Below are 23,076 nucleotides of genomic sequence, written 5' to 3'. Positions count from 1 at the left end.
CACTTACACTTAAAGCACTGTTTGTATCTGTATCTTTATGTTGTATTTATTTGTCCTATTGTCATTTGTATATAAGTATATATTTTAGACCATTGACTTGATTACTTAATTACTTGAAAACTTTTTACTCATATTAAGCAATTGCTTAGTGCAGTGATTTACTTTTTGGTCATATTTCCCACCCTAAGCGATCATGTTATTAAAGATAGATAGCACAACAGCCGTTGTAATACCAAACAAGATTCATGCATTTTGTATGTTTTATTGCCATGTGTGACTACTGTGCATCTAACATAATAATATGGTTAATGTGGCATCCTAATAATGAAAAAAAGACAAGAACAATTTTCACAAATTTATGGAAGTGACCACCACAAAATCAAAAAAATAATTTTGATAAGATTTTTTTAAGTAACCCGTGTGTGTGTGAATATATTCAGTGGGGATTGAAAGTTTGGGCACCCTTAGTAAAAAAAAAAATATTAATGTGCATAAAGAAGCCAAGAAAAGATGGAAAAATCTCCAAAAGGCATTAAATGACAGATTAGACATTCTTATAATATATAAAAAAAGTTAGATTTTATTTCTATCATTTACATGTTCAAAATAACAGAAAACAAAAAAAAAGGTGTCTGCAAAAGTTTGGGCACCCTGCAGAATTAATACCTTGTACTGCCCCCTTTGGCAAGCTGAGACCTGACAGTAGCTGTGTCTCATTTCGTTAAATTTCGAAGGCTGCGTCCTCCGGAGGACACGTCCTGTGTAGGATGCAGTATACGGAGTGTCCTCAATCAGAATTAAACGAGACGTCCTTCGTAGGACACGCAGGCAGGAAGCATCACGTTGCTCTGCCAACACATTCAGCCTCGCTGGGCTCTCACGCCAGTTTATATGAATGAAAATTATTTATAACTTTAAAATTACTATGAAATGTTTCTTGTCTTGACAGCAATGTACTTCTAAACGTTTAAAAAGCACTAAAGCGTTGTAATCCTGTTAACCACAACTATCTGTTTGAGGTAATAGAGCTTAAACAACAAAAAAAGCTTGAACTTACATTTTAAACACCACACCTACGCTCACATGTATATCTGGCAGTGGTGCAATTTTTTTTATATAATATAAAAAAATATATATGACGGTTGTTAACGGCGACGCAAAGAATTGTGGGTTATCTCCAGCCGTGAAGGCTACACCTCATGCACACTCCGAAATCCTGTGAAAGAAGGACGCATTCGAAGGTCGCATTTGGTGTGTCCTACTCACTTTTTTTAAATGAGACGGCCTTATGACGTATGCACCCTTCGAATGCGACCTCCGGAGGACGCAGCCTTCTGAAATGAGACACAGCTAGTGTCATAGATTGTTCTCAATTATCGTCTGGATAGACCAGGTGATGTCAATCTCAAAGGTTTTAAATGACCAGACTCATCTGACATTGCCCCAACAATCAGCACCATGGGTTCTTCTAAGCAGTTGTCTAGAAAACTGAAACTGAAAATAGTTGACGCTAACAAAGCAGGAGAAGGCTATAAAAAGATAGCAAAGCATTTTCACATGCCAATGTCCTCTGTTCGGAATGTAATTAAGAAATGGCAGTCATCAGGAACAGTGGAAGTTAAAGCAAGATCTGGAAGATCAAGAAAAATATCAGTGACAGAATGGCTCGGATTGTGAGAAAAGCAAGTCAAAACCCATGTTTGCACAATTCCTCCAGAAAGATCTGGCAGACAGAGGAGTTGTGGTACACTATTCCACTATAAAGAGATACTTGTACAAATATGGTCTTCATGGAAGAGTCATCAGAAGAAAACCTCTTCTACGACCTCAACACTAAAATCAGCGTTTGAAGTTTGCAAATGAACATATAGACAAGCCTGGTGCATTTTGGAAACAAGTTCTGTGGATGAGGTTACATCCAAAACCTTCCAAGAAGTTACATCCAAGAAACAAAAAAGATGAGGTTAAAATATAACTTTTTGGCCGGAATGAGCAAAGATATGTTCGGGGAAGAAAGGGCACAGAATTTAATGAAAAGAACCTCTGTCCAGCTGTTAAGCGTTGGGGTGGATCGATCATGCTTTGGGGTTGTATTGCAGCCAGTGGCACAGGGAACATTTGACGAGAAGAAGGAAAAATGGATTCAATAATATTTTATAAAATTTTGGATGCTAACTTGATGCCATCTGTGAAAAAGCTGAAGTTAAAGAGAGGATGGCTTCTACAAATGGATATTGAACACACATCAAAAATCCACGGTGGATTACATCAAGAGGCATAAACCAAAGGTATTTCACCACACCTTTACAATCTACTGACCTCAACATCATTGAAAGTCTATGGATAGACCTTAAAAGAGCAGAGCGTGACAGACAGCCCAGAAATCTCAAAGAACTGGAAGACTTTTATAAGGAAGAATGGGCAAAGATACCTCAAACAAGAATTGAAAGACTCTTGGCCAGCTACAAAAAGCGTTTACAAGCTGTGTTACTTGCCAAAGGGGGCATTACAAAATATTAATTCTGCAGGGTGCCCAAACTTTTGCAGACGGCATTTTTTTGTTTTCTGTTATTTTGAAAGTGTAAATGATGGAAAAAAATCGAACTTTTTTTTCTTATTATAAGGATGTCTAATCTGTCATTTGCTGCATTTTGGAGATTTTTCCATCTTTTCTTGGCGTCTTTATGCACATTAATAAATTTTTTTACCTGGGGTGCCCAAACTTTCGATCCCCACTGTATATATATATATATATATATATATAGTAAAATCCTGGTGGGATTAAGATATGAATGAGAGCAAGTTTAATAATACATTGTTCAATTTAAATAAATTAATTTGCTTTGCAAGTAATTTAGTGATTCTGTGATATAGGTCTTAAATTTAAATCATAGTGGTCTTAAAAAGTCTTAAATTTGACTTGGTGAAATCGGCAGATACCCTGCCGTGTTTCTCTTTTAGGGAAATAAGCTCTTTTTCAGTAATGAAGCACACAGTGGAAATGGCCACAGCTCATCTTAGAGGAATTAGTGCAACCTGCAGTGTGCAAAGCAAAAGCTCTTTTAGGCTTCCTATTGAAGCAACAGGAATGTTTTTTAGAGATCATGACCACCAATACAGTGCCGCCACACCAACAGCAGAATCACTCGACTGAAGTGATTAGCTGAATGTGTTGCTTCCACTTCCGTATTTATACCTATGCTATGGGACGGAGCGGGCAATGCAAATTTTCCATTTGAAGGTGATAGGGCTCTCAGGCGAGTTTTCAATTCATCAGTCTTCTGTTCTGACGTAACATTGGGGAACAGTAATTTTTCTAACAAGATACTGCAAACAGACTTACACCATAGTCAGATATGATCAAGAACTTGTATATTATTATAAAACAACTTAATGTTCTAACTTTTACAAACTTAACTTCACATCAGCCGCATGTGTATAAAAACCAACTGTACATTAGAGGCAGCATTTGTCTGGCCAAATAAACAAATGGAATCCCAAACCTGTTACTCTGATTGCTTTACACTTCACAGAGCACTTACCTCTCTTTTGTCTTTAATGGTTGTGTTGTCCATGTTCTCTTCAATAATTGTGGTTTGATCTTGTAAGAAAAAAAGAAAGAGAATGTTCATTTTACATAATAATCATTCCACAATTAAAAACTCTACACTATATATAATTCACATAAACAACAGAGAACTTTATCCCCAGTTGATGTATGAACATTAAAGTTTTATTGTTTAATATAGTTGTAATTGTCCAATTTCTTTTCCATATTACTGCATGTTGTAATGTCAGAGTCTGATAATTAGGGCCGAGCACCGATGGTGTGAGAAACCTATTTTGGAATTGCTCAGCCTATTATTATTATTCTCCCAAATGAAAGGCATTTTTGAGGGCCTAAAGATGCTTCAACAGTCAGGAAACTTTGCACGCGTGTCAAAAGTGGTGAAAATTTACATCTGATATGGGTTTCATATCAGCCATAGCAGAATGCATTTTTTTGTCTATTGTAAGTTTTAATGTGACTTTTTTTATTTATTTTTACAAAGGCCCATGTTTAAATGTTTTGCCACTTGCGTTAGCAACGTAATATATAATAAATATAAAGAAATTATAAAGTGATTCATTGAATAAAATGTTGTTTAAATGTAGGTCTAGTGCGTTTAAACGTGACTATGAAAGGGTGTGCAACTGTTGCGCTTTCATATATGCCGCGTTTGTAGTGCGTAACTGATCCACGGTTGTATAAAAACACAACATTAATTAATTATTTTTATTTAGAATGCAAACGTTGTAACTGAACATGATGGCTTGTCAGCATTGCAATACATACCCTTGCTTAGTCACGTTTAAATGCACTAGGCCTACATTTACATTATGATTCTTTTAATTAATTACTTTATATAGCCTACTTTATATATTACGTTGCTCAAGCAAGTGGCAAAACATTTAAACATAAGCCTATGTTAAAATCAAAAAACATTTAACATTAAAACTTACAATAGACAAAAAAAAAATCTAGTCTTTAATTTTTTTCATTTTAAAATAATTTTACAATAAATCCTGCAGGTCATAAAGAACTTTGTTTCTCCACCTTCAAGAAAGGACGAGTGCTCTCCATATTTACCTAAATGTGTCGGTTTCCTTGCTTTACCCTAGGCAAAAAGTCATGTGTTGACTTGGAAACAGATTAGACTTTAAATTATATGCATCTGTGGTGAAATAATTAGATTTTCACTTCAATACATGTTTATTCTATTGGGAACAATGCGCTGTCACTTTAATTCAGCACGTCCAGCACAGAAAAAAGACTCCGCTAACATGGGTACGAAAAAAATAATATATAGGCTTTGCACTGCAGTGCAAACGGAGTATGTGTGAAACAGGCGATGGAGTCATCTATTTGTGATCACACTGGTTGCGTTGCGGATCACTAAGCAGTTAGTAAGAGTCATTTGTTTGGACTACTACACAATAACAGAAAAACGTGTGTTCTTGTTATTATCACATTTATGCGCCGCTGATGTAAATCGGTAGAGGAAACAATTTATAGTTTATACATTGGGAATTTAGGATACACTGTTAGGGTGGCAATAGTCTTTCCTAGGGTGGCGTTTGCCACCCCAGTAGATCCGCCCTCGGTGGTGAGATCTGGTATTAATCTGATTAAGCCTTAGAATACAATAATAACTGCAACTAAGTAGCCTTGTGCTGTCAGGTCAGAATTAGGTCTAAACCTCCACTAGCTTGTTTAACTTATACCAGTAATCTAGGTGTATGACATTTTACCCTTTAATGAACAATACAAAATAATCAGTAAATAACCATTTAAATAAATGTATGCTTACCCTCCAGCAGATTTTCTCGTGGATGGTTGGTTGACCGTGGCCTTGTAAGATGTACTTAAATGCTCTTTTGTATTCTTATAGAACTATCTTTATAGGCTGAAGAAAAAACTGAACAGTATTTTGCCTTTAAAAAATAAAAATGTATTTAAACAAAAGATAATACTGGTTAAACAACGATCAATTTTTGTTAGCAAAATATCAAAAGGTTACAGGTTATAATACTTCAGCTTTTCCAATCTCAACCGGGCAGTCCTGTATAAGTGGAAGAATACAGAGGCTAATTACCTTGTATCCAGTTCAAAGCAATAGATGTAAAAAATAAATTGTTCTCATTCAAGTAATTTAAGTTAAAATAATACAGCAGAACAATTTGAGAAAATACTCGTAGAGAATTAATTTCTTCATGAGGATACACCTATCAATCAAATCAAAAGAAGCACACCCAAGAGACAAAAGACAGGGGTATTTATACAGTTCTCTACATTGATCTCAACGAATCCCTTCAGGTTTTTCCAGAGGAACTAAAACTGCTGACCGTCTGTCAGTTGACCTGTTCCACAACAATGGCCCAAAGACAATTGTGGCAGACAATGCTGATTTCTACACATTCTTCCTTCCCTTTCTTCTTCTTTGCTTAGGTTCCTGTCTCATGTGTGTGTTTGTGTAATAGAGGATGGATACCCGACCTGAGCCCGACGGTCTCCGACGGGCCTTGCCGGGTTCAGACAGATATTTAGAAATGACGTTCGGGTTGGTCACGTCAGCGCGATAAGGCATTGAACCATTTACATTTAAAATTGCTTATTATGTAAGTAGCTAATGGGCCTGTTTAACTTGATGCAATGGTTTGTTTTTGTGATTAAAATAAATTTTAAATATTACCCTAACATCCGTCTTCCTGTGTGTGGAAATTTGTTTATGTCGCTGTGACAACAACGCGCAACACGTGCTACATATTGCCCGCAGCATTCTCTTCATTCCAGCCAGCAGCAGTAGCAATGAGCGCAACTTCAGGCGCTCACTGAGCAGAGGAGGACAGCCTTAAAGCCATCCACAGTTGATGATGCAATCCTTTTTCCGCATAACAACTTGATTAGCCTAAACTTCGATGGATAGATTATGTAAATAGATCCCATGTTGCAATTTAGTAACCAGACAGTTTAAGAAAAATGGTAAGAATGACTTTCATTTCAATAAGCATTTCAATTGTGTTACGTTAATGTTTTGTTCTGTTAGCTTGGGCCTTTTTTATTAGAACTTTGTTCATTTAATTTCAGTTGGCTATTTCCCAGCCAGCAATGACATGTAGGGCCCAGATGGGTTAAGTACGGGTTCCATGGCTACTGAGTGGGCATGGGCTTTGGCTGGGTGAAATCAACAGGTCCCATGTAGGTTTTGTAGAGTACCACATAAGAAGCCCATATAAGCTGATTACATGGGCCCTATAAGGGACAGACATGGGCCAACTGGGCATGGGTTTGAACTGAGAACACATATATGGGTTCTGCATTGCATATTTATGTGCCAAGTGGGCATGGGTTTGAACTGGGAATATATATATGGGTCTTGAATGGCACATTTATGGGCAGAGTGTGCATGGGTTTAAACTGGGAATGCATATATGGGCCCTTCATAGAATTTTTATGGGCAAGGTGGCCATGGGTTTGAACTGGGAACACATATATGGGTCCTGCATGGCATATTTATGTGCTAAGATGGGTTTGAACTGGGAACACATGGGTCCTGCATGGCAGAGGCACAAAGTAGCTATGTAGGCCTTTTGAGTTATGTAATTACTTACTGTACAATTTTGAGTAACTTGTAGTAACTCTACATCAGTGTTAATTTTGGCAGCCATTTTTGATTTAGTCTGTCTTTGTCTTTAGACAAAAATGCTTATTAGTCTTAGTCACATCTTAGTCATTTTTTCTTTCATAGTTTTAGTCTAGTTTTAGTTGACGAAAATTATTGCATTTTTGTCAAGTTTTAGTCATTACTTTTAGTCAAACTGCTGTTACCAACATTCATTTAGATAACTTTTATATATACAGTTTTCATTGTATTAGGTGTATTACAGAATGTAATACCCCGACCCCTGTGTCCTCTTCCTTCCCACATACACGAACCTCTACACTGGTGCCGAAACCCGGGAGGAAGAAGGACCATCGCAGCCGCCATGCAGACACCACCGTCCTACACGCCATTTGCGGACATCATCACGTCCCTCGCGGTCCTGCACCGCGAACAACATCAAGCCCTACTGGACCTGCGAACGGATCAAGAACGCCTCTTCCAGGCTATTGTCCAGGCCCAGAGGGAGGACCGCGAGAGATTCCGGAGCTGGACGGAGGTTCGCGCCGAGGCCACCGGGCAGTCAGCTGTTCCCTTGAATGTCCCTCTGCACAAGATGGGACCCCAAGACGACTCGGAGGTGTTCCTGGAGTTATTTCAAAAATCCGTGGAGGCCTGCGGGTGGCCCCGCGAGCAGTGGCCGATGCGCCTAATCCCATTACTGTCTGGAGAAGCCCAAGTGGCTGCATACCAACTTCCGGTTGTGAACCTCCTCATCTTCGAAGATCTGAAGTGGGCCATCATCCAGCGGGTCGGCCAGTCGCTTGAACAACACCGTCAGCACTTCCGGTCTCTGAACTGGGGCGACGCGGTCCGACCCTTCGCGTTGGCCCAACAGCTCCGGGACTCCTGCTGCAAATGGCTTCTGGCCGAGGGAAGCGACGTGGACAAAGTGATCGATCTGGTGGTACTGGAACAGTTCATCGCTCGACTGCCTAAAAGGATGGCCGAATGGGTCCAGTGCCACCGACCCACGTCGCTGGACTCGGCCATCGATCTCGCGGAGGACCACATGGTGGCGTGCCCAGGGGTCGGCGAATCCACAACCACTAACTCTCTCTTCCCTCCCCTTCTCTCTCTCGCCCTGTCCCTCGGCCTAGGTCGCGACCACCCGGACCTCCTCGGGCCCCGCCCCGGAGCCGGGGCCAAGGTTACTTCGGGTCATCAAGGGCTCCGCCTAGGGGGGCGTGGCCTAAGGCAGGTGGAGGAGACAGTGCATCTGTTTCTCCGCTCTCTTCGCGCCAAGTCTCCAACCCACTCCCCGCCACTGGAGCGGCGGGTAGGTCTGGGCTGGCCTGTTGGCATTGCGGGGACCCGGACCATTTTGTCGACCGGTGCCCGGTGATGGAGGTGGGGATGATGGTCCGGGTCCCGGATGTAACACGTAACTAAGCAACAGAGTCCATTAAAGATACCGAAGCTTGCATACTTTTCTGCTACACACTCAAAAGTATATACTTTTTCTTCACAAAAAGAGTACATACTTTTAGGACGTAGTATAAGTAGAAGAATTGGGACGCAGCATCTGTTTCTCCCCAGTTTGGTTAATTAGTCATGTCAGTCACCTGTGCCTTGTCCTTCACCTGCACCTCGTTATCCTCACTTGCCCCTGTGTATTTAGTTCTCAGTTACCCCTCAGTGTTTGTCTGTTGACGTCTATGTATATAAAGGCTGCAACATACTCCGCAAGAAAAGATAAAAAAAGTTCTCGCTCCCAGGGCTGCGAGAACAAAATTACGTCATGTTGTTCTCGCAGCCCTGGTTTGGGAGTTCTTGCAGCTTGTTCTCGACACATCGTCTGAGCAGAACTTTTGGTGATTGGTGGTTTGTGATTGGTCAGACATTTAAAATGGGCGTGGTTAATGCGGAGAAACAAGGATGATCGGCACCTGCTTTTCTCGTGAAGTATGGAATGTACTGGCCAGAACTAACTTTGTTCTTGCCACATTGAGAAAATGAAAAAATATCTTTGTTCTTGCAGAGTATGTTCCAAGCTTAAGAGTTGTATATTAAAGTTCTGTTCCAAGTTCTCCTTTGCCTTTGTGAATGGTTATCTACACCGGTTTGTCACAGCCCTAGTCTGGAGAAGTGACGGTGAAATCACAGTTAAAAGTAACTAATACTCTGAGTAGTTTTTTTGTACAAATTGTACTTTTACTTGAGTATTTCTCGAACACATGTACTTTAACTTGTCATAGAGTAATATTTTAGCAATGTAACAGTACTTTTCAGTACTCTTTCCACCACTGCCTGTTATGCACATAACCCTTAATTAGGCTCATTCATAATGAAGCCAGCGAAGCAGTTAACGTTTGTTATTTCTCTCACATATCCTTAAATTTATGAATTTTACTGTATTTAAAGGGGGGGTGAAACACTCAGTTTCAGTCAATCTCATGTCAATCTTGAGTACCTATAGAGTAGTATTGCATCCTTCATATCTCTGAAAAGTCTTTCGTTTTATTATATTTATAAAATAAATATGGGCTGTACCGAGTCTTTCCGAAAAAAAACCGAGCGGCTGGAGGCGTATCGTGTGGGCGGAGCTAAAGAATGACGAGGCGTATCGAGTGGGCGGAGCTAAAGAATGACGAATGCGCAAAGCGGTGACGTCCTCAAGCGTGGAGAAACCCATGGCTATCGATCTCAGCTTATAGATATGATCCAGAATCAAATTCGGAGGCTGAAATAAACTGAACAGGAGAAACAGCAGCAGCAGGACGTCCGTCTCTGTGGTATGGACTGTATTTAGTGGCCTGTCAACATTTGTGTGTGTTTACTCGCAGTTTATGAGGACATGATTCGGTTTATGGACTATTGTATGCAACTAAACCTTAGCAGTAGCAAGCAGAACGGTTTTGCACGTCAGACTAGTGTAACGTTATACAGAGAACAGCAATAGAGTCCGTTAGCGCATTTGAATGACGAAGCACGCGATCGTGTCGTTTACTGATGTTTACTCACGCGACGATAGCCGACAGCACAGACATCTGAAGCAGTTTAACTCACCGGCTGCTTCCAAAGCAGGACCGACCCTTTATCGCTGGGACTGCTCCGTCAAAAACACACTTCTTTGGTATGATTTGGTGAAGCCCTGACAGCAGTGACCGTGGAAATCCACTTTTGTGACCCGACTGAAGCGATGTTGTGAAGCTTCCCGTCATTTCTGCGTTCAAATCGGTTCAAATGCAGCGCTGCCTTCCCAGAATGCTGTGCTGAAGCGTTGAAGTCGCTTAATGTCACCCATAGGAATAAAGTGGAGCGGTGCGGACTATAACGACATATGCTTATGGGCGTCATTTCCTCCCTCGCTTTAGTCACGCGCGCGCACCCTACCGGGAGAAGAACCCGTACGGCCCATAGACATAATATACGTAGACGCCCCATAGACTTACGCTGCCTATTGGAGCGGACGTGTCAGCGCTGCGCCATCTTGGATGGGTCCCCAATGCGCCGCCCCCTGCATTTATTTCTACTGAGGAAGATGTATTCTCAACTACAATGATCATAACTCCCCGAGTTTTTACCGGATTTCACACAGTTTGGTTTGTTACAAACTGCAGAGACTTATTTATGATACAGGACGCTGTCACACATTGAACAAATCTGCTTTCATGTAGAAAGACTTTGTATTACGAGCTTTAACTAAGACATATGGTAGACTATGACATATTGATAATATATAAATGAATGAATTTTATATTTTAATAAAGAAGCCAGTTTGATTGTTCATTTGAATTTATTTCCCTCACACACTCACACAGGCATATTGATAAATGTATAAATTTATGAATTTTATATTTTAATAAAGAAACAAGTTAGATTTTTCACTTAGATTTATTTCTCACACACACACACACACACACACACACACACACACACACACACACACACACACACACACACACACACACACACACACAAACACTCACAAACACTCACTCACCTTCTGTAACACATATAAGCTCCCATATATACGGTACCAGCTCTGAATTATTTTTTTTTTTAAAGACTTAAAGTAAACGTTATAACTCCAGGTCATTCCAGCATCTTACATTACCCTGTCAGGCTTGCGACTGGGGAGCTAAAATCCTTTAAAAAGAACTGTTTTGCACAGCTTCTTGTGTATGCTTGCCCTCTGTAACTCCAGGGTAGTTAATTTTGCGATGTGTTGCAGCCTTACTTTGTGAAATAGGCCTACAGACACCACAAATGACACAAGCAAGAAATGATAATGATGTATAAATTGTAAATTAACCTAAATTATTGTTCAATCTTACTTGTGAAATGTAATCCCATGCGATCTGGTATCAATATTGCAATATTGCAACCGTAAGCTGCATAAAATACGGGCATAATTGCTCGCTCTCCATTGACTCTGAATGCTAGCGTTGAGTGGAGAGACCCAACCAATATGGCGGAGACGCTGAATCACGCTCCAGCACATCATGGGGCGTCTACGTATATGATGTCTATGGTATGGCCCATACAAGGACCTTCCTCTCTATTAACATCAAGCCGACCCATACTCGAAAAAAACTCTCCAAAACTTGTGAGAAACCGGAAGGAGTATTTTTGACACAGAAATGTCTATGTTTAGGATGGGAATCCAAGTCTTTAACAGTGTAAAAAGCTCAGTATATATGAAACAGCATCCCCCCCCCCCTTTTTTTTTTAATTGTTATTTGGTCAGGCAGTTCTTAGGACTTCTATAAGGGGCCTATATGCAAAGGCCTTGTTTTGCGCTCAAAACATTAACAGTCCATTCGGAAAGCACTGCTGCTGTGTCTTCGAGGAGAACTTCATATCAGACATTCACAAATTGAGGTAAGTTGAAATGTGTATCTGGTGTGCATTTGAGGCTAAATTTCAACATGTAATGGAAAAAGGGTTATAAGTAGGCATAAAACTCCATGGTAAATGTCACCCTAGGGCAAACATTTTAGCTTACCACATGTGGAAATGTTTTACTTGACTGAATGATTTGAAGAGTTGCAAGTTGAAGCAAAAAAGAACATTGCTTAATTGACTTATGCTCCTTTGTTTTTAGGTGCACTGAAGAGAAATGCAGTGACTCAAAATGTGAACCGCAAAGAAGTGGAAATGGCGCTGGGGAAGTGGTTTACCGGCGCACGTGAGCCCAAAGAGAAAAAGGAGCGTCCACCACACATACGCAATGAGTGTATTTTGTATTAATGTATTTTTTGGAGAGCATGTTTTTAAAAAAATATCTGATTTATTTACCGGTATGTTGTGACATTTACTTTTTTTTTTTTTTATTAAAGATTGTTTGACGTAACAATTTTGTATTAATGTATTTTTTGGAGTTTTTTTATTATTATTATTTTTGTTAACTGGTATGTTGTGACATTTACATTTTTTTCTTTTTTTTTAAAGATAATTTTTGTTGTTCAATTTAACAATACATTTCTTGCAGTTCAAAGCATCAAGTGTCTTGTATTTATACTCATTCTTCATTTTTAGTTTTTCTTAGATTGTTTCCTTAAACCATTTGGCATGGTTGGGCTTAGATAGGCCTTGCATGAATTGCCCAGTTAGGACCCACATAAGATCCTTACAGAGCCCACTTTAAGCCCATAGGGGCATTCACTGTCTAATCCTGGTGGAAGCCCACTTTAAACCCCTTTAGGCAGGTGGGGCCCAAATGGGTCGGGCATAAATTACCCAGTTAAGACCCTTACAGGTCCCACTTAAAACCCCATCTGGGCATCCACAGCTGGCCCCTGTGTGGATCACCGGGTACAAGCCCATATTAAACGCCCTTTAAGCAGGTGGGGCCCAAATGGGTCTGACATGAATTGCCCAATTAAAGACCCACTTTAAGTATGTCTGGGCTTCCATGCATTGCCCCAATGTGGATCCCGGGTGCAAGCCCTCATCTGGGCCCCACATGTCATTGCTGGCTGAGATGTGTCATTAGTAGGCTATATGAGGATAAAAAATAGATTTTAACTGTCAGGCTCACGTCGGGTTCGGCTTCTGCTGTCGGACGTGGGCCGGGCTCGGACAGAAAAATGCGGCCCGATCCGCACTCTAATGTGTAGGCTATGTATTTGGAAGTTCACAATACCTTTTAATATTTAGAATCTTGCCTTACAACAGTAAGACATCTCTCCTCAGCCTATTTTAGATTAATTCTGACAAACCCTGTTATAAATATAACAAAATGATTGACTTGCTGATACTATTTATCTTGCATTCCATTGACTTTATGATTTTATGACTTTATTGATTAAACTAAAAAAGTTTTTTTATTGTCACAATTCTGAATGTCACACTAGATGATGAACTGCACCACACCAAAATATAGATTTTAATGTCACACTATATGCAACCAATTGTACAGACAAAATGTATTTGGCCAAAGCTTGCTTTAAAATCATGTACAGACATCAACACTTTCTATTGTCCATTAAAATGCCTAATTCTGTTACTTAAACTGTAAATCTATCAATTATTTATACTTGTTGGCTGAGATATATTGTCATATTAGTAAGGTCAAACATAGACCAGATTTATTGATATTTAACATTCAGAATTGTTGTATTAATCTACAACATTGACTAAGAGGGGTTATGAAAATAAATATAAGAAGGTAGGGCTGTGTCGGTAAACATGACAACCGCACTACTGACGTGGCTGAGTAGCACCAGCGGAAGTCGGCCAAAACAGTTAAATTTATGTGAATGCTGTTTTACGTGCTTAAGATAAGATTATTGCACGAGGGAAGCACAAAGGTTTATTTACAAAATTAATAATAGGTTTGCAATTAAAATTTTCATCGCAGCCAAGAAAACACATGGATTCATGCCGAATGAGAGAGGTAGGCTTTGTGAGGTGAGCCAAATTGCTATTTGCTTCCGGTCACCCAATTTTAAACTGATTTAAGGTGCGTCAAGTTTGTGTGTATTGTATTTCATACACGGTGAAGATTTTTATATTCGCTTTCTCTTGCAGTGCATAATCAAACAAAGCCTAAAGTTCTTAACCGCACGGAAGATAAATTTGCCCTTCAGATAAATATTTAAAAAGCAATGCTCTCTTTCCTGCTTGTGTCCTACATCCCTTTCTTGGCAAAGCAGCATATGAAGCACCTCTGTGATTGTGGGGAAATATAAAACAAATATTTTTTAAACTAATATTTCACATTCTTATATTATTTATATTACCATTATTTACTGACATCTATTTAAATGTTTTACAGGCTGTAGTATGTTGTTTCACTGACAGAAGTACTGAAATAAACACATGCTGACTCTGAGGTTCTTCATTTAGGAATCAAACTCAAACTCAAAAGTGACCGGACCCCTGATTTTTTTCATTTTTGAACCCCTGAATTTTTTTTTTATCCCAGTAAAATCTGTGTAATATATTTCTGTTCAATAATATATTTTTTAAATAATATAATATTTTGAGATTATTTTTATGGTAATAATTCATATTTATGCAATAATTATGATCTATTTTTCCCCATTGAAAATTATACAATTATTATTTTTAAATAATTTTCCTTATTTTTCAAATAATGCTGTATTTCAGGTTAAAATAGAGACTTGGCCTTTAAAATCCAATTTTTGAAGTCAGATTGGTGCCCTCTAGTGAGAGTAGTGAGCAATAACTTCATGCAATACCAGATTGATATGCAGCTCTCTATAGAAAGGCTTGTGAATTCTCTAGTTGTTTTTGCCCATATTTTCTCCTTTTTTAAGGTTGTGGATGAATATATATATTTAGAGATTCTCAAAGACTACTTTTGTCAAGTTTTTTGTTTGTTTGTTTGGTTTAAATGGTCATTTGAAGTGACAGTTTTACTTTATAATACAGTCAAACCTGAAATTGCATTAGAAAGAGAACAAATGGAAAGCAATTTATTATTTTAATTATAATTTAATAAAAAGGCAATTCATTCATCATAAAAAAATGTAAACCTTTAATAATAAACATTTTCATTAAATCTGTTTTTGTAAAATTCAATGAACAGTAACTCATCTTCAAAAGGCAACAGCAATTATGAACAAAAAACTAAAATGACAACAAAAGTATAATAAATGTAAAACAATAAATGGAAAATAGAGAAACAAAAATATAAAATAAGTGTTTTAAATATTATCCTAACTATATTTACATATTATGTGCATATTATTTACAAAAAAACTGTAATTAGTGTTTGTTGCACAGGTCAAAGATCACAACTGTGTTTCTTGCTAATTGGATGATTGCACATTATGCTTGTTTTTACATCCCTTGGCAAGTACCTTTGAAAGTCTGTTAATGTGTGTGTTCAAGAGAGAGAAACAGTGTGAGACTTGCATTTTGGATCCAATGTCTCCCCTTTTTTTTCAATTTTATTTTTTCACGTTCTCAGTTTTCCATTACAGTAGTGATGTTACGTTCGTGAACGAATCGTTCTGTTTGAACGAATCTTTTAGGTGAACGAATCGTTCGCGTTCACGTAGTCTATTGACTCATGTTTCTCGTTCACTGAAATTCCTCCCTCCACCGCAGTGTGGATTCATTCTATCAAAGAATGACAAAACCTCAAGCCAATAGCGTTCGAGTATGAGATGTGACGGAGCATGTGATTTGTTGAATTCAGTGAACGAATACGCCCTTTACCCGAGAGGCTTTGAGTCTGACTCTGAACGAGAAATGTCGTTCATGAACGAATTGGTACATGTCGTTCGTTCGTGAACGAAATGAACCAGTTGTTGAAGGATACTGATAGCGAACAGCTTGGCTCGTGTAGGTGACATATTTGGCAGCAAAGAAAGAAATGTACACTTTACCACTGTAATGAAAACAGTGTAATAATGCAGGTTGATGGTTAAATGATTACTACAGAGTAAAGTCAAGTGTGTTTGTATTTTATGTTTTATATTTTGAACCGTTTTCTTCATTACGTTTGAGTCATGTCATGCACTTCTCTAAAAAACCTAAAAAGAGAGAGAGAGAGAGAGAGAGAGAGAGAGAGAGAGAGAGAGAGAGAGAGAGAGAGAGAGAGAGAGAGAGAGAGATCTCGTTCGTGAATGAACTGGTAGGCTACCTCGGTCATTTAGCATGCGTGTCAGTCTCGTTCAGCAATCAGCAGAAAGCAGATGCAAAGCAGTTATAGACAAACCTCATGTTTATAACCCCATGTTTACCATAATCCTAGATATATGAATGTCTAAATGTCTGACCAAACAATTAAAATGTTAATCATGCAAGAAAACATGCTTTGGTCATCTAAACCACTTATTTTATTTAATGAGTAGATTATGCACATTTTAATAAAGCCAAATCAGTTTCTTTTGTAAGTAAATACTTTCGTTGACTTAAGACATTACACATAAAACACTCTCTCTCATCACCTGCGGTCATAATTACCGGTAATGTAATTTTTTTTTTTAAATGTAACTGAACGAATCAATGAACGAATCATTTTGGTGAACGAACTGAAAATGAACGACTATCTAAAAAGAATCAAAATTTCCACCAGTACATTGCAGTCTCATATTTCTCTGCGTGTTTGTGTGTGTGTGTCTATTTTGCAATCTTGATGGCTTACAGTCTCATGCTTTCATTTCTGTGTACTTTTTTTTCTTACATCGTGGATAAAAATTGTTTTTTTCACACATTTTTCAAAATTAGCTTTTACAGTGACACATTCATTTGTGTGTGTGTGTGTGTGTGTGTGTGTGTGTGTGTGTGTGTGTGTGTGTGTGTGTGTGTGTGTGTGTGTGTGTGTGTGTGTGTGTGTGTGTGTGTATTTGTGTGAGTGTGTTTGTCTGTTTTGCACTCTTGATGTTTTAGAAATTCACCCCTTCACTGTTGTATACTTTTTTTAGGCATCGTGGCTGATTTCTAGATTGTACGCACACAAAAAATCTCTATGTTTTCGTATTTTTGCCAATTTCCAATGGCAGTCACTTTTGACTGCGAAGACACTGAAAGGGGTCGCACACCAGACGCGAAGCTCAGCGCCGTGTCTCAGGTATCTCACACCGGACGCACGCACACATTATATACGTGCAGGCTCAATTTTGAATCGACTTCTGACAGAAGAGCTGCACGAATGGTGTATGTTGTAGCACAGGGTGAAATCAGTACATTGACGATTTGAGGGAAATATAATATAAATTTAATATAAAACCTTGAAATGGTGCTCTGTGGCGCGGCAGGATTTTGAACAACATCCTTAGTCGCCGCGGACAGGCGCTAAATGCCGCAGCCGGTGTGTTTACACTAACTGAACACAAAATGTTCGAATTTTAAAGACATGGCGTGGCGCTGAGCTTCGTCTGCCGTGCAACCCCCTTGAGGGTGACAATTTTTTGACTTGCCACATTTTTTATAACTTGCCATTTTGACACTTAGCCTTGTCAAATCCTTGTCCCCAAGTACCATAAAAGTCACAAAGTTTCTTACCATTCCGATGAAGCCACGATATAAAAAAAGAAAAGAAAACATTTTTATGTAAACTTTTAGGTCAAAAGTGTCCAAAGAACCCCAGAGATTGTTTATATTTTTTATTTTCAAAATGTAGGCTATTATGTAGGTGTGTGTGTGTCTGTATGTATGTATATATATATATGGGCTAGTTATAGGGGTTTATGGGCATGCACAACCGAGAACTAGTGATGTGTCGTTCATGAACGATTCGTTCATTTTAAACGAATCTTTATTATGACTCGGGACTACCGAGTTGTCTCAGATAGTGATTCGTTCATTTTGTGTTGACCGCGCATGCGCATTACGCAACATATGGCCTCTGAATCAGCTCTGAAACTCTGAAAGATTAGATTTTTTGAGTCTCGGGTTTGAGTCTTTCGTTCTTCCTGTTAGTCCCATAGAGTCTATGCTGTCAGTAACGGAAACAGAAAAGATTAGTTCTTTTGAGTCTCGAGTTTGAGTCTTTCGTTCTTGCTGTCAGTCACATGCTGTGTGTGTGTGTGTGTGTGTGTGTGTGTGTGTGTGTGTGTGTGTGTGTGTGTGTATATATATATATATATATATATACACACACAGTTGATTCAAAATTAGTCTAATTGAATTTGTGATGTTAGACTTGAATAGTCAATATATTTCCCATATTTGTATATGTCTGATATTAACTGAGAATAATATAAAAAAATAAAATAAATAACTACGTGCTTTTTACTAAAAAGGTTGTGAACTTGTGTTCTATACGTGACAAGTCACGTGACAAAAGAACGAACGACTCAAACCCGAGACTCGATCAAAAGAACTAATCTTTTCTGTTTCCGTTATTGACAGCATAGACTCTATGGGACTAACAGGAAGAACGAAAGACTCAAACCCGAAGGACTCGTAAGAACTAATCATTTTTGTTTCCGGACCTGTGTCACGCACGGTCTGGGCGGCCCAGCCCCTTTGGATCAGGAGGTGAGGTGAACTAACAGAGAAACTGCAATAGCCAGACCCAACAACTAATCAATTAATTAAACATTTCAGTTTCTTATAATTTGGCTTTGGTTGCTGTACCCTATAGTTTATTTGTATGTAGTTTTAAAATGTAATCAACATTTTCATAAGTACTAGATGTGTTGGGCTATTTAACATGTCATTTTGGTGAAATGAACGAAATGACTCGAAAAAAGATTCGTTCATTTTGCTGAACGAGACTCAAAGATCTGAGTCAGTAAAATGATCCGAACTTCCCACTACTACCGAGAACCTTTTGATTTATTTTATCTACATAATGACGTTTGAAGGTTTAAAAAAGTGATAATAGCTATAAAACCATGTGAGTGGGCTGTGGACAGTAGATTTGTCATACCTGCTCTCTCCTCGTCTCCATCACTTTTTTTCTCTCAGTCTCCTTCTCTTGCTCTGTCTCTTCCCCTCCTAAAGATGAGCTCTGACTGATAGACTTTTCATTGTCATCTGTTAGTGAAGAAAGTTTAACACACGGTCAGCTGATATTTATGTTAATTATGAATAATTTTCTAACACGTCAATTAACTGAATGTAACTAGGAAAGCTAGTTTATTCAATTAATTTACAATATGAGCACATTCATTTTAAATCATCAATACCTAATACAATGAAAAAGGCTTCGTTATTGTGTATTGCCCCCTCACACGACAGTTAACATACTATTACACGAATCACGTAAATTAAGCCTATTTTAATTTCAAAATGGCGAAATTAGACAAAAGTGTATTAGTTTGACCTATTATTTTTGTAGTTTGTTTAGCATTTCTATCCTAAAACAGCTGTCACTTACATCTCGCAGTCGCATTTGACCGTTACTGCCCCGTTTCGCGCTCAACAGCTTCTTTGAATATAAATCCCGCCTAATTTGATTTGATTGGTCATCTCAAATATTTTGACATTGACGAGCGGTGACAGTCCAATGACAGCTCAGCTGAGAAGATCAGCACTGATGTAGGGTTAATACAATTATTTCACAACCTTTATTAGATACACCTCGGTGAGCTCATAGCTGGCTACCCCAACGAATCCCAAAAATAAATTAAACAATTCACAAGTCGTCTTGTTTTTAAAAAGTTTAAGTAAGTTATTGTTTTAAAATACATTTAATTATTCGTACGTTTTCGTACCACTGTAAACCAATTTTTGTACTACAATTTGCAAGTATGTCCTGAATCCAAAGCCTGCATGTCTTGTTTTTATTATTTATTTATTTTCATTTATTTATTGATTTATTGATTTATTTTGCTGCACGAGAACAACAAGGGCGCATTATTATTAGTATCTATTACATTTATAATAGCATTAAAGGAAACAGAAAGAATAAAAACAATGAAATAAAAAATATATAAATTATACAGGGGAAAACTTGAAAAATACAAAAATACAAAAAAAAAAAAAAAAAATACTTATGATTCTACTCCTGCATGTCACGTGACTCAGACTTTGATTGGTGACGTATGTGCTTTGATCCTCAACAGTTGACATTTTATATTGGCATTTGCACTTCACGTTAAACAATTATAAAAATTATTTTGTAATATTTCCCAGTTCTGCATGATTATGTCCACGGATGTTTCGGAAGCTACAGTAAGTACTCATTTTGTCCTCACGTGGACAGAGCACACTTTGATTGTGTTAGTTTGTTCATTTTGCGTGTTTAATTGTTTTTAGCCCTCTGTTTGCATTCTGGTCAGTACTTAAACAATACAGTCTATGGATGGACCCCATGAATTTAGATGAAATTCCTATAATGAAAAATGACCGCTGCAATTTGAAATGAATGTGTTGGATTGCAAAGCAGACAATTAGCCTATATCAGTTTTGAGTAAAGAGTAACAAACCACACTGTTAGAGGAACGCCATTATATTATGAGATTTGGACTAAAACATGAGGAGGACTGTGTTGTTGTTCAACGAGTATTTTTCATAAACGTCTAGTTTTCATATGTGTTATATTTTGGAATTTTATGTTGACCAAAGCAATGCTTTGAGATGGGTTACCATTCCCATTTTTTGCTGTTTTATGTCTCAATTGTTTTGCTACTGATATTCTGTTGACTGGCTATTAAAGCGATAGTTTTAGTATCTATCTATCTATCTATCTATCTATCTATCTATCTATCTATCTATCTATCTATCTATCTATCTATCTATCTATCTATCTATCTATCTATCTATCTATCTTTCTGTCTATCTGTCTATCTGTCTGTCTGTCTGTCTGCCTGTCTGTCATAAAAGTGCATCTATCCATTATAATAGTGCATCTATCCATCCATCCATCCATTTATCCACCCACCCGCCCGCCTATCATAAAAGTCCATCCATCCATCATAAAAGTGCATCCACCATCCATCCATCATATAACTGCTTCACACAATAAAATGAATTGGAGAAAAAATAAACCCACACTGTGAATAATAATGGAAGTCCATCATAAACCCATCTGAGTTGCTCATCAGTATTGCTCTGTCCCACAGGTGATGCTGGAGGCCTTCCGGGTGACGGAGCTCCGTCTTCTGCTCTCCAGGATGGGCAAGAGTAAGAGCGGCCTGAAGAAGGAGCTGATGGCGAGAGTTCGGGATCTCCTGCGCAACGACTGCAGTGCGGAGCTGCTGTCTGCGGTCCGAGAGCTTCACACACACCGGCAGGTTTCCAAAAACACCCGCAGGAGCTCGAAGTCCAGCCCAGTCCAGATCATCTCCATGCCGGAGTGTGTCTCGCCCGCATCTGTGTGTTCAGAGCCACAGATGATCAAACTGCCCTTCTATCAGACGCTGGACACCCTTCTGCCTCCCACACCTCTGGGTATGATGATGCATATGTGGAAAAATCACCTTTTTAATAATGCATGCAGTTTTTAGGGTCACAATAGGAAAGAAAATATTTCTGTCTCGTGCCCGGCTTTAAAGGGTTAGTTAACCCAAAAATGAAATGTATGTCATTAACTCCTCCCCCTAATGTCGTTCCACACCCGTAAGACCTCCGTTCATCTTCACACACAGTTTAAGATATTTTATATTTAGTCCGAGAGCGTATGCAAGTGTATGCACACTATACTGTCCATGTCCAGAAAGGGAATAAAAACATCATCACAGTAGTCCATATGAGACATCAGTGGGTTAATTAGAGTCTCTTGAAGCATCCAGAATACATTTGGGTCCAAAAATAACAAAAACTACGACTTTATTCAACATTGGCTTCTCTTCCGGGTTTGTTTTCAAACCTCAAATAAAGATTCAAACGGTTATGAATCAGTGAATCGATTCAAGATTTGGATTGCGTGTCAAACTGCTGAAATCACGTGGCATTGGCGATCCGAATCATGAATCGATTAACTGATTCATAACCGTTTGAATCTTTATTTGAGGATTGAAAACAAACGCGGAAGAGAAGACAATGCTGAATAAAGTCGTAGTTTTTGTTATTTTTGGACCCAAATGTATTTTGGATGCTTCAAGAGACTCAAATTAACCCACTGATGTCTCATATGGACTACTGTGATGATGTTTTTATTCCCTTTCTATGACAGACATTTCATTTTTGGGTGAACTAACCCTTTAAGTGCATTGCAATAATTCACTATTCAGATCAATGATAACCTAAACTCTTGATGTGGAAAGCTTACATGCATGTGTGTTTTCTCCTGTTTTTAGTGCGCACGTGTGAAGGAATCATGCAAAACTCAGATTTCTTGATTCATCTCAATGCGAATCAACAGGCTCAGATCCAGAAGAGCCGGTGAGTTTCTGTCTCGTCTGAACCCTAACGGACCGAGCTGTGCTGTTGTTTTTAGTGAGGTGTGTCCATATTGTGTGAAACCACAAAAATACTGAGGGAGAAAGTCATTTTTTGCAGTGTTTGGGGTTTTAAAATGTAAATGTTTAAAAATTCAGTAACCTTGTTTTCCTAAAAGAGTGACACATGCAATGCAGAATTCAAATAAGAAGAAAACTGAGCCAAATGCGTTTTAAACATGTTTAATGATTCTGAATTGTTCTTGTGATTGATTCACATTGATTCTAATGACCCGGGTTTGATTCACATTGATTCTGAGGACTCTCGTTTTTGATTCATATTCTGAGGACTCTCATGTTTGATTCACATTGATTCTAATGACCCGGGTTTGATTCACATTGATTCTGAGGACTCTCGTTTTTGATTCATATTCTGAGGACTCTCATGTTTGATTCACATTGATTCGGATGACTCTCGTGGTTGATTCACATTGATTCGGAGGACTTCCGTGTTTGATTCATATTCTGAGGACTCTCATGTTTGATTCACATTGATTCGGATGACTCTCGTGGTTGATTCACATTGATTCGGAGGACTTCCGTGTTTGATTCATATTCTGAGGACTCTCATGTTTGATTCACATTGATTCGGATGACTCTCGTGGTTGATTCACATTGAT

General features: G+C 38.5%; 1 protein-coding gene across 3 annotated transcripts in view; it reads left to right on the top strand.

Moving 5' to 3' along the window:
- Positions 1 to 23,076, top strand: part of pias4b (protein inhibitor of activated STAT, 4b) — a 61,181-nt gene that overhangs the window by 30,211 nt on the left and 7,894 nt on the right. For 2 of the 3 annotated variants that reach the window (XM_067453360.1, XM_067453359.1), the window contains exons 1-3: positions 20,104 to 20,249; positions 21,140 to 21,467; positions 22,316 to 22,400. In XM_067453360.1, coding sequence (XP_067309461.1) covers positions 20,217 to 20,249; positions 21,140 to 21,467; positions 22,316 to 22,400 — 446 coding nt within the window. In that variant the 5' untranslated portion in view covers positions 20,104 to 20,216. Of the gene's footprint in view, positions 1 to 20,103; positions 20,250 to 21,139; positions 21,468 to 22,315; positions 22,401 to 23,076 lie in introns of those variants that run through there. The other variant, XM_067453361.1, reaches the window with a different exon arrangement.

The sequence above is a fragment of the Pseudorasbora parva genome, chromosome 9 (assembly GCF_024679245.1).
Source record: "Pseudorasbora parva isolate DD20220531a chromosome 9, ASM2467924v1, whole genome shotgun sequence".
Lineage (NCBI taxonomy): Eukaryota > Metazoa > Chordata > Actinopteri > Cypriniformes > Gobionidae > Pseudorasbora > Pseudorasbora parva.
This window is presented reverse-complemented; position numbering and strand designations above follow the sequence as displayed.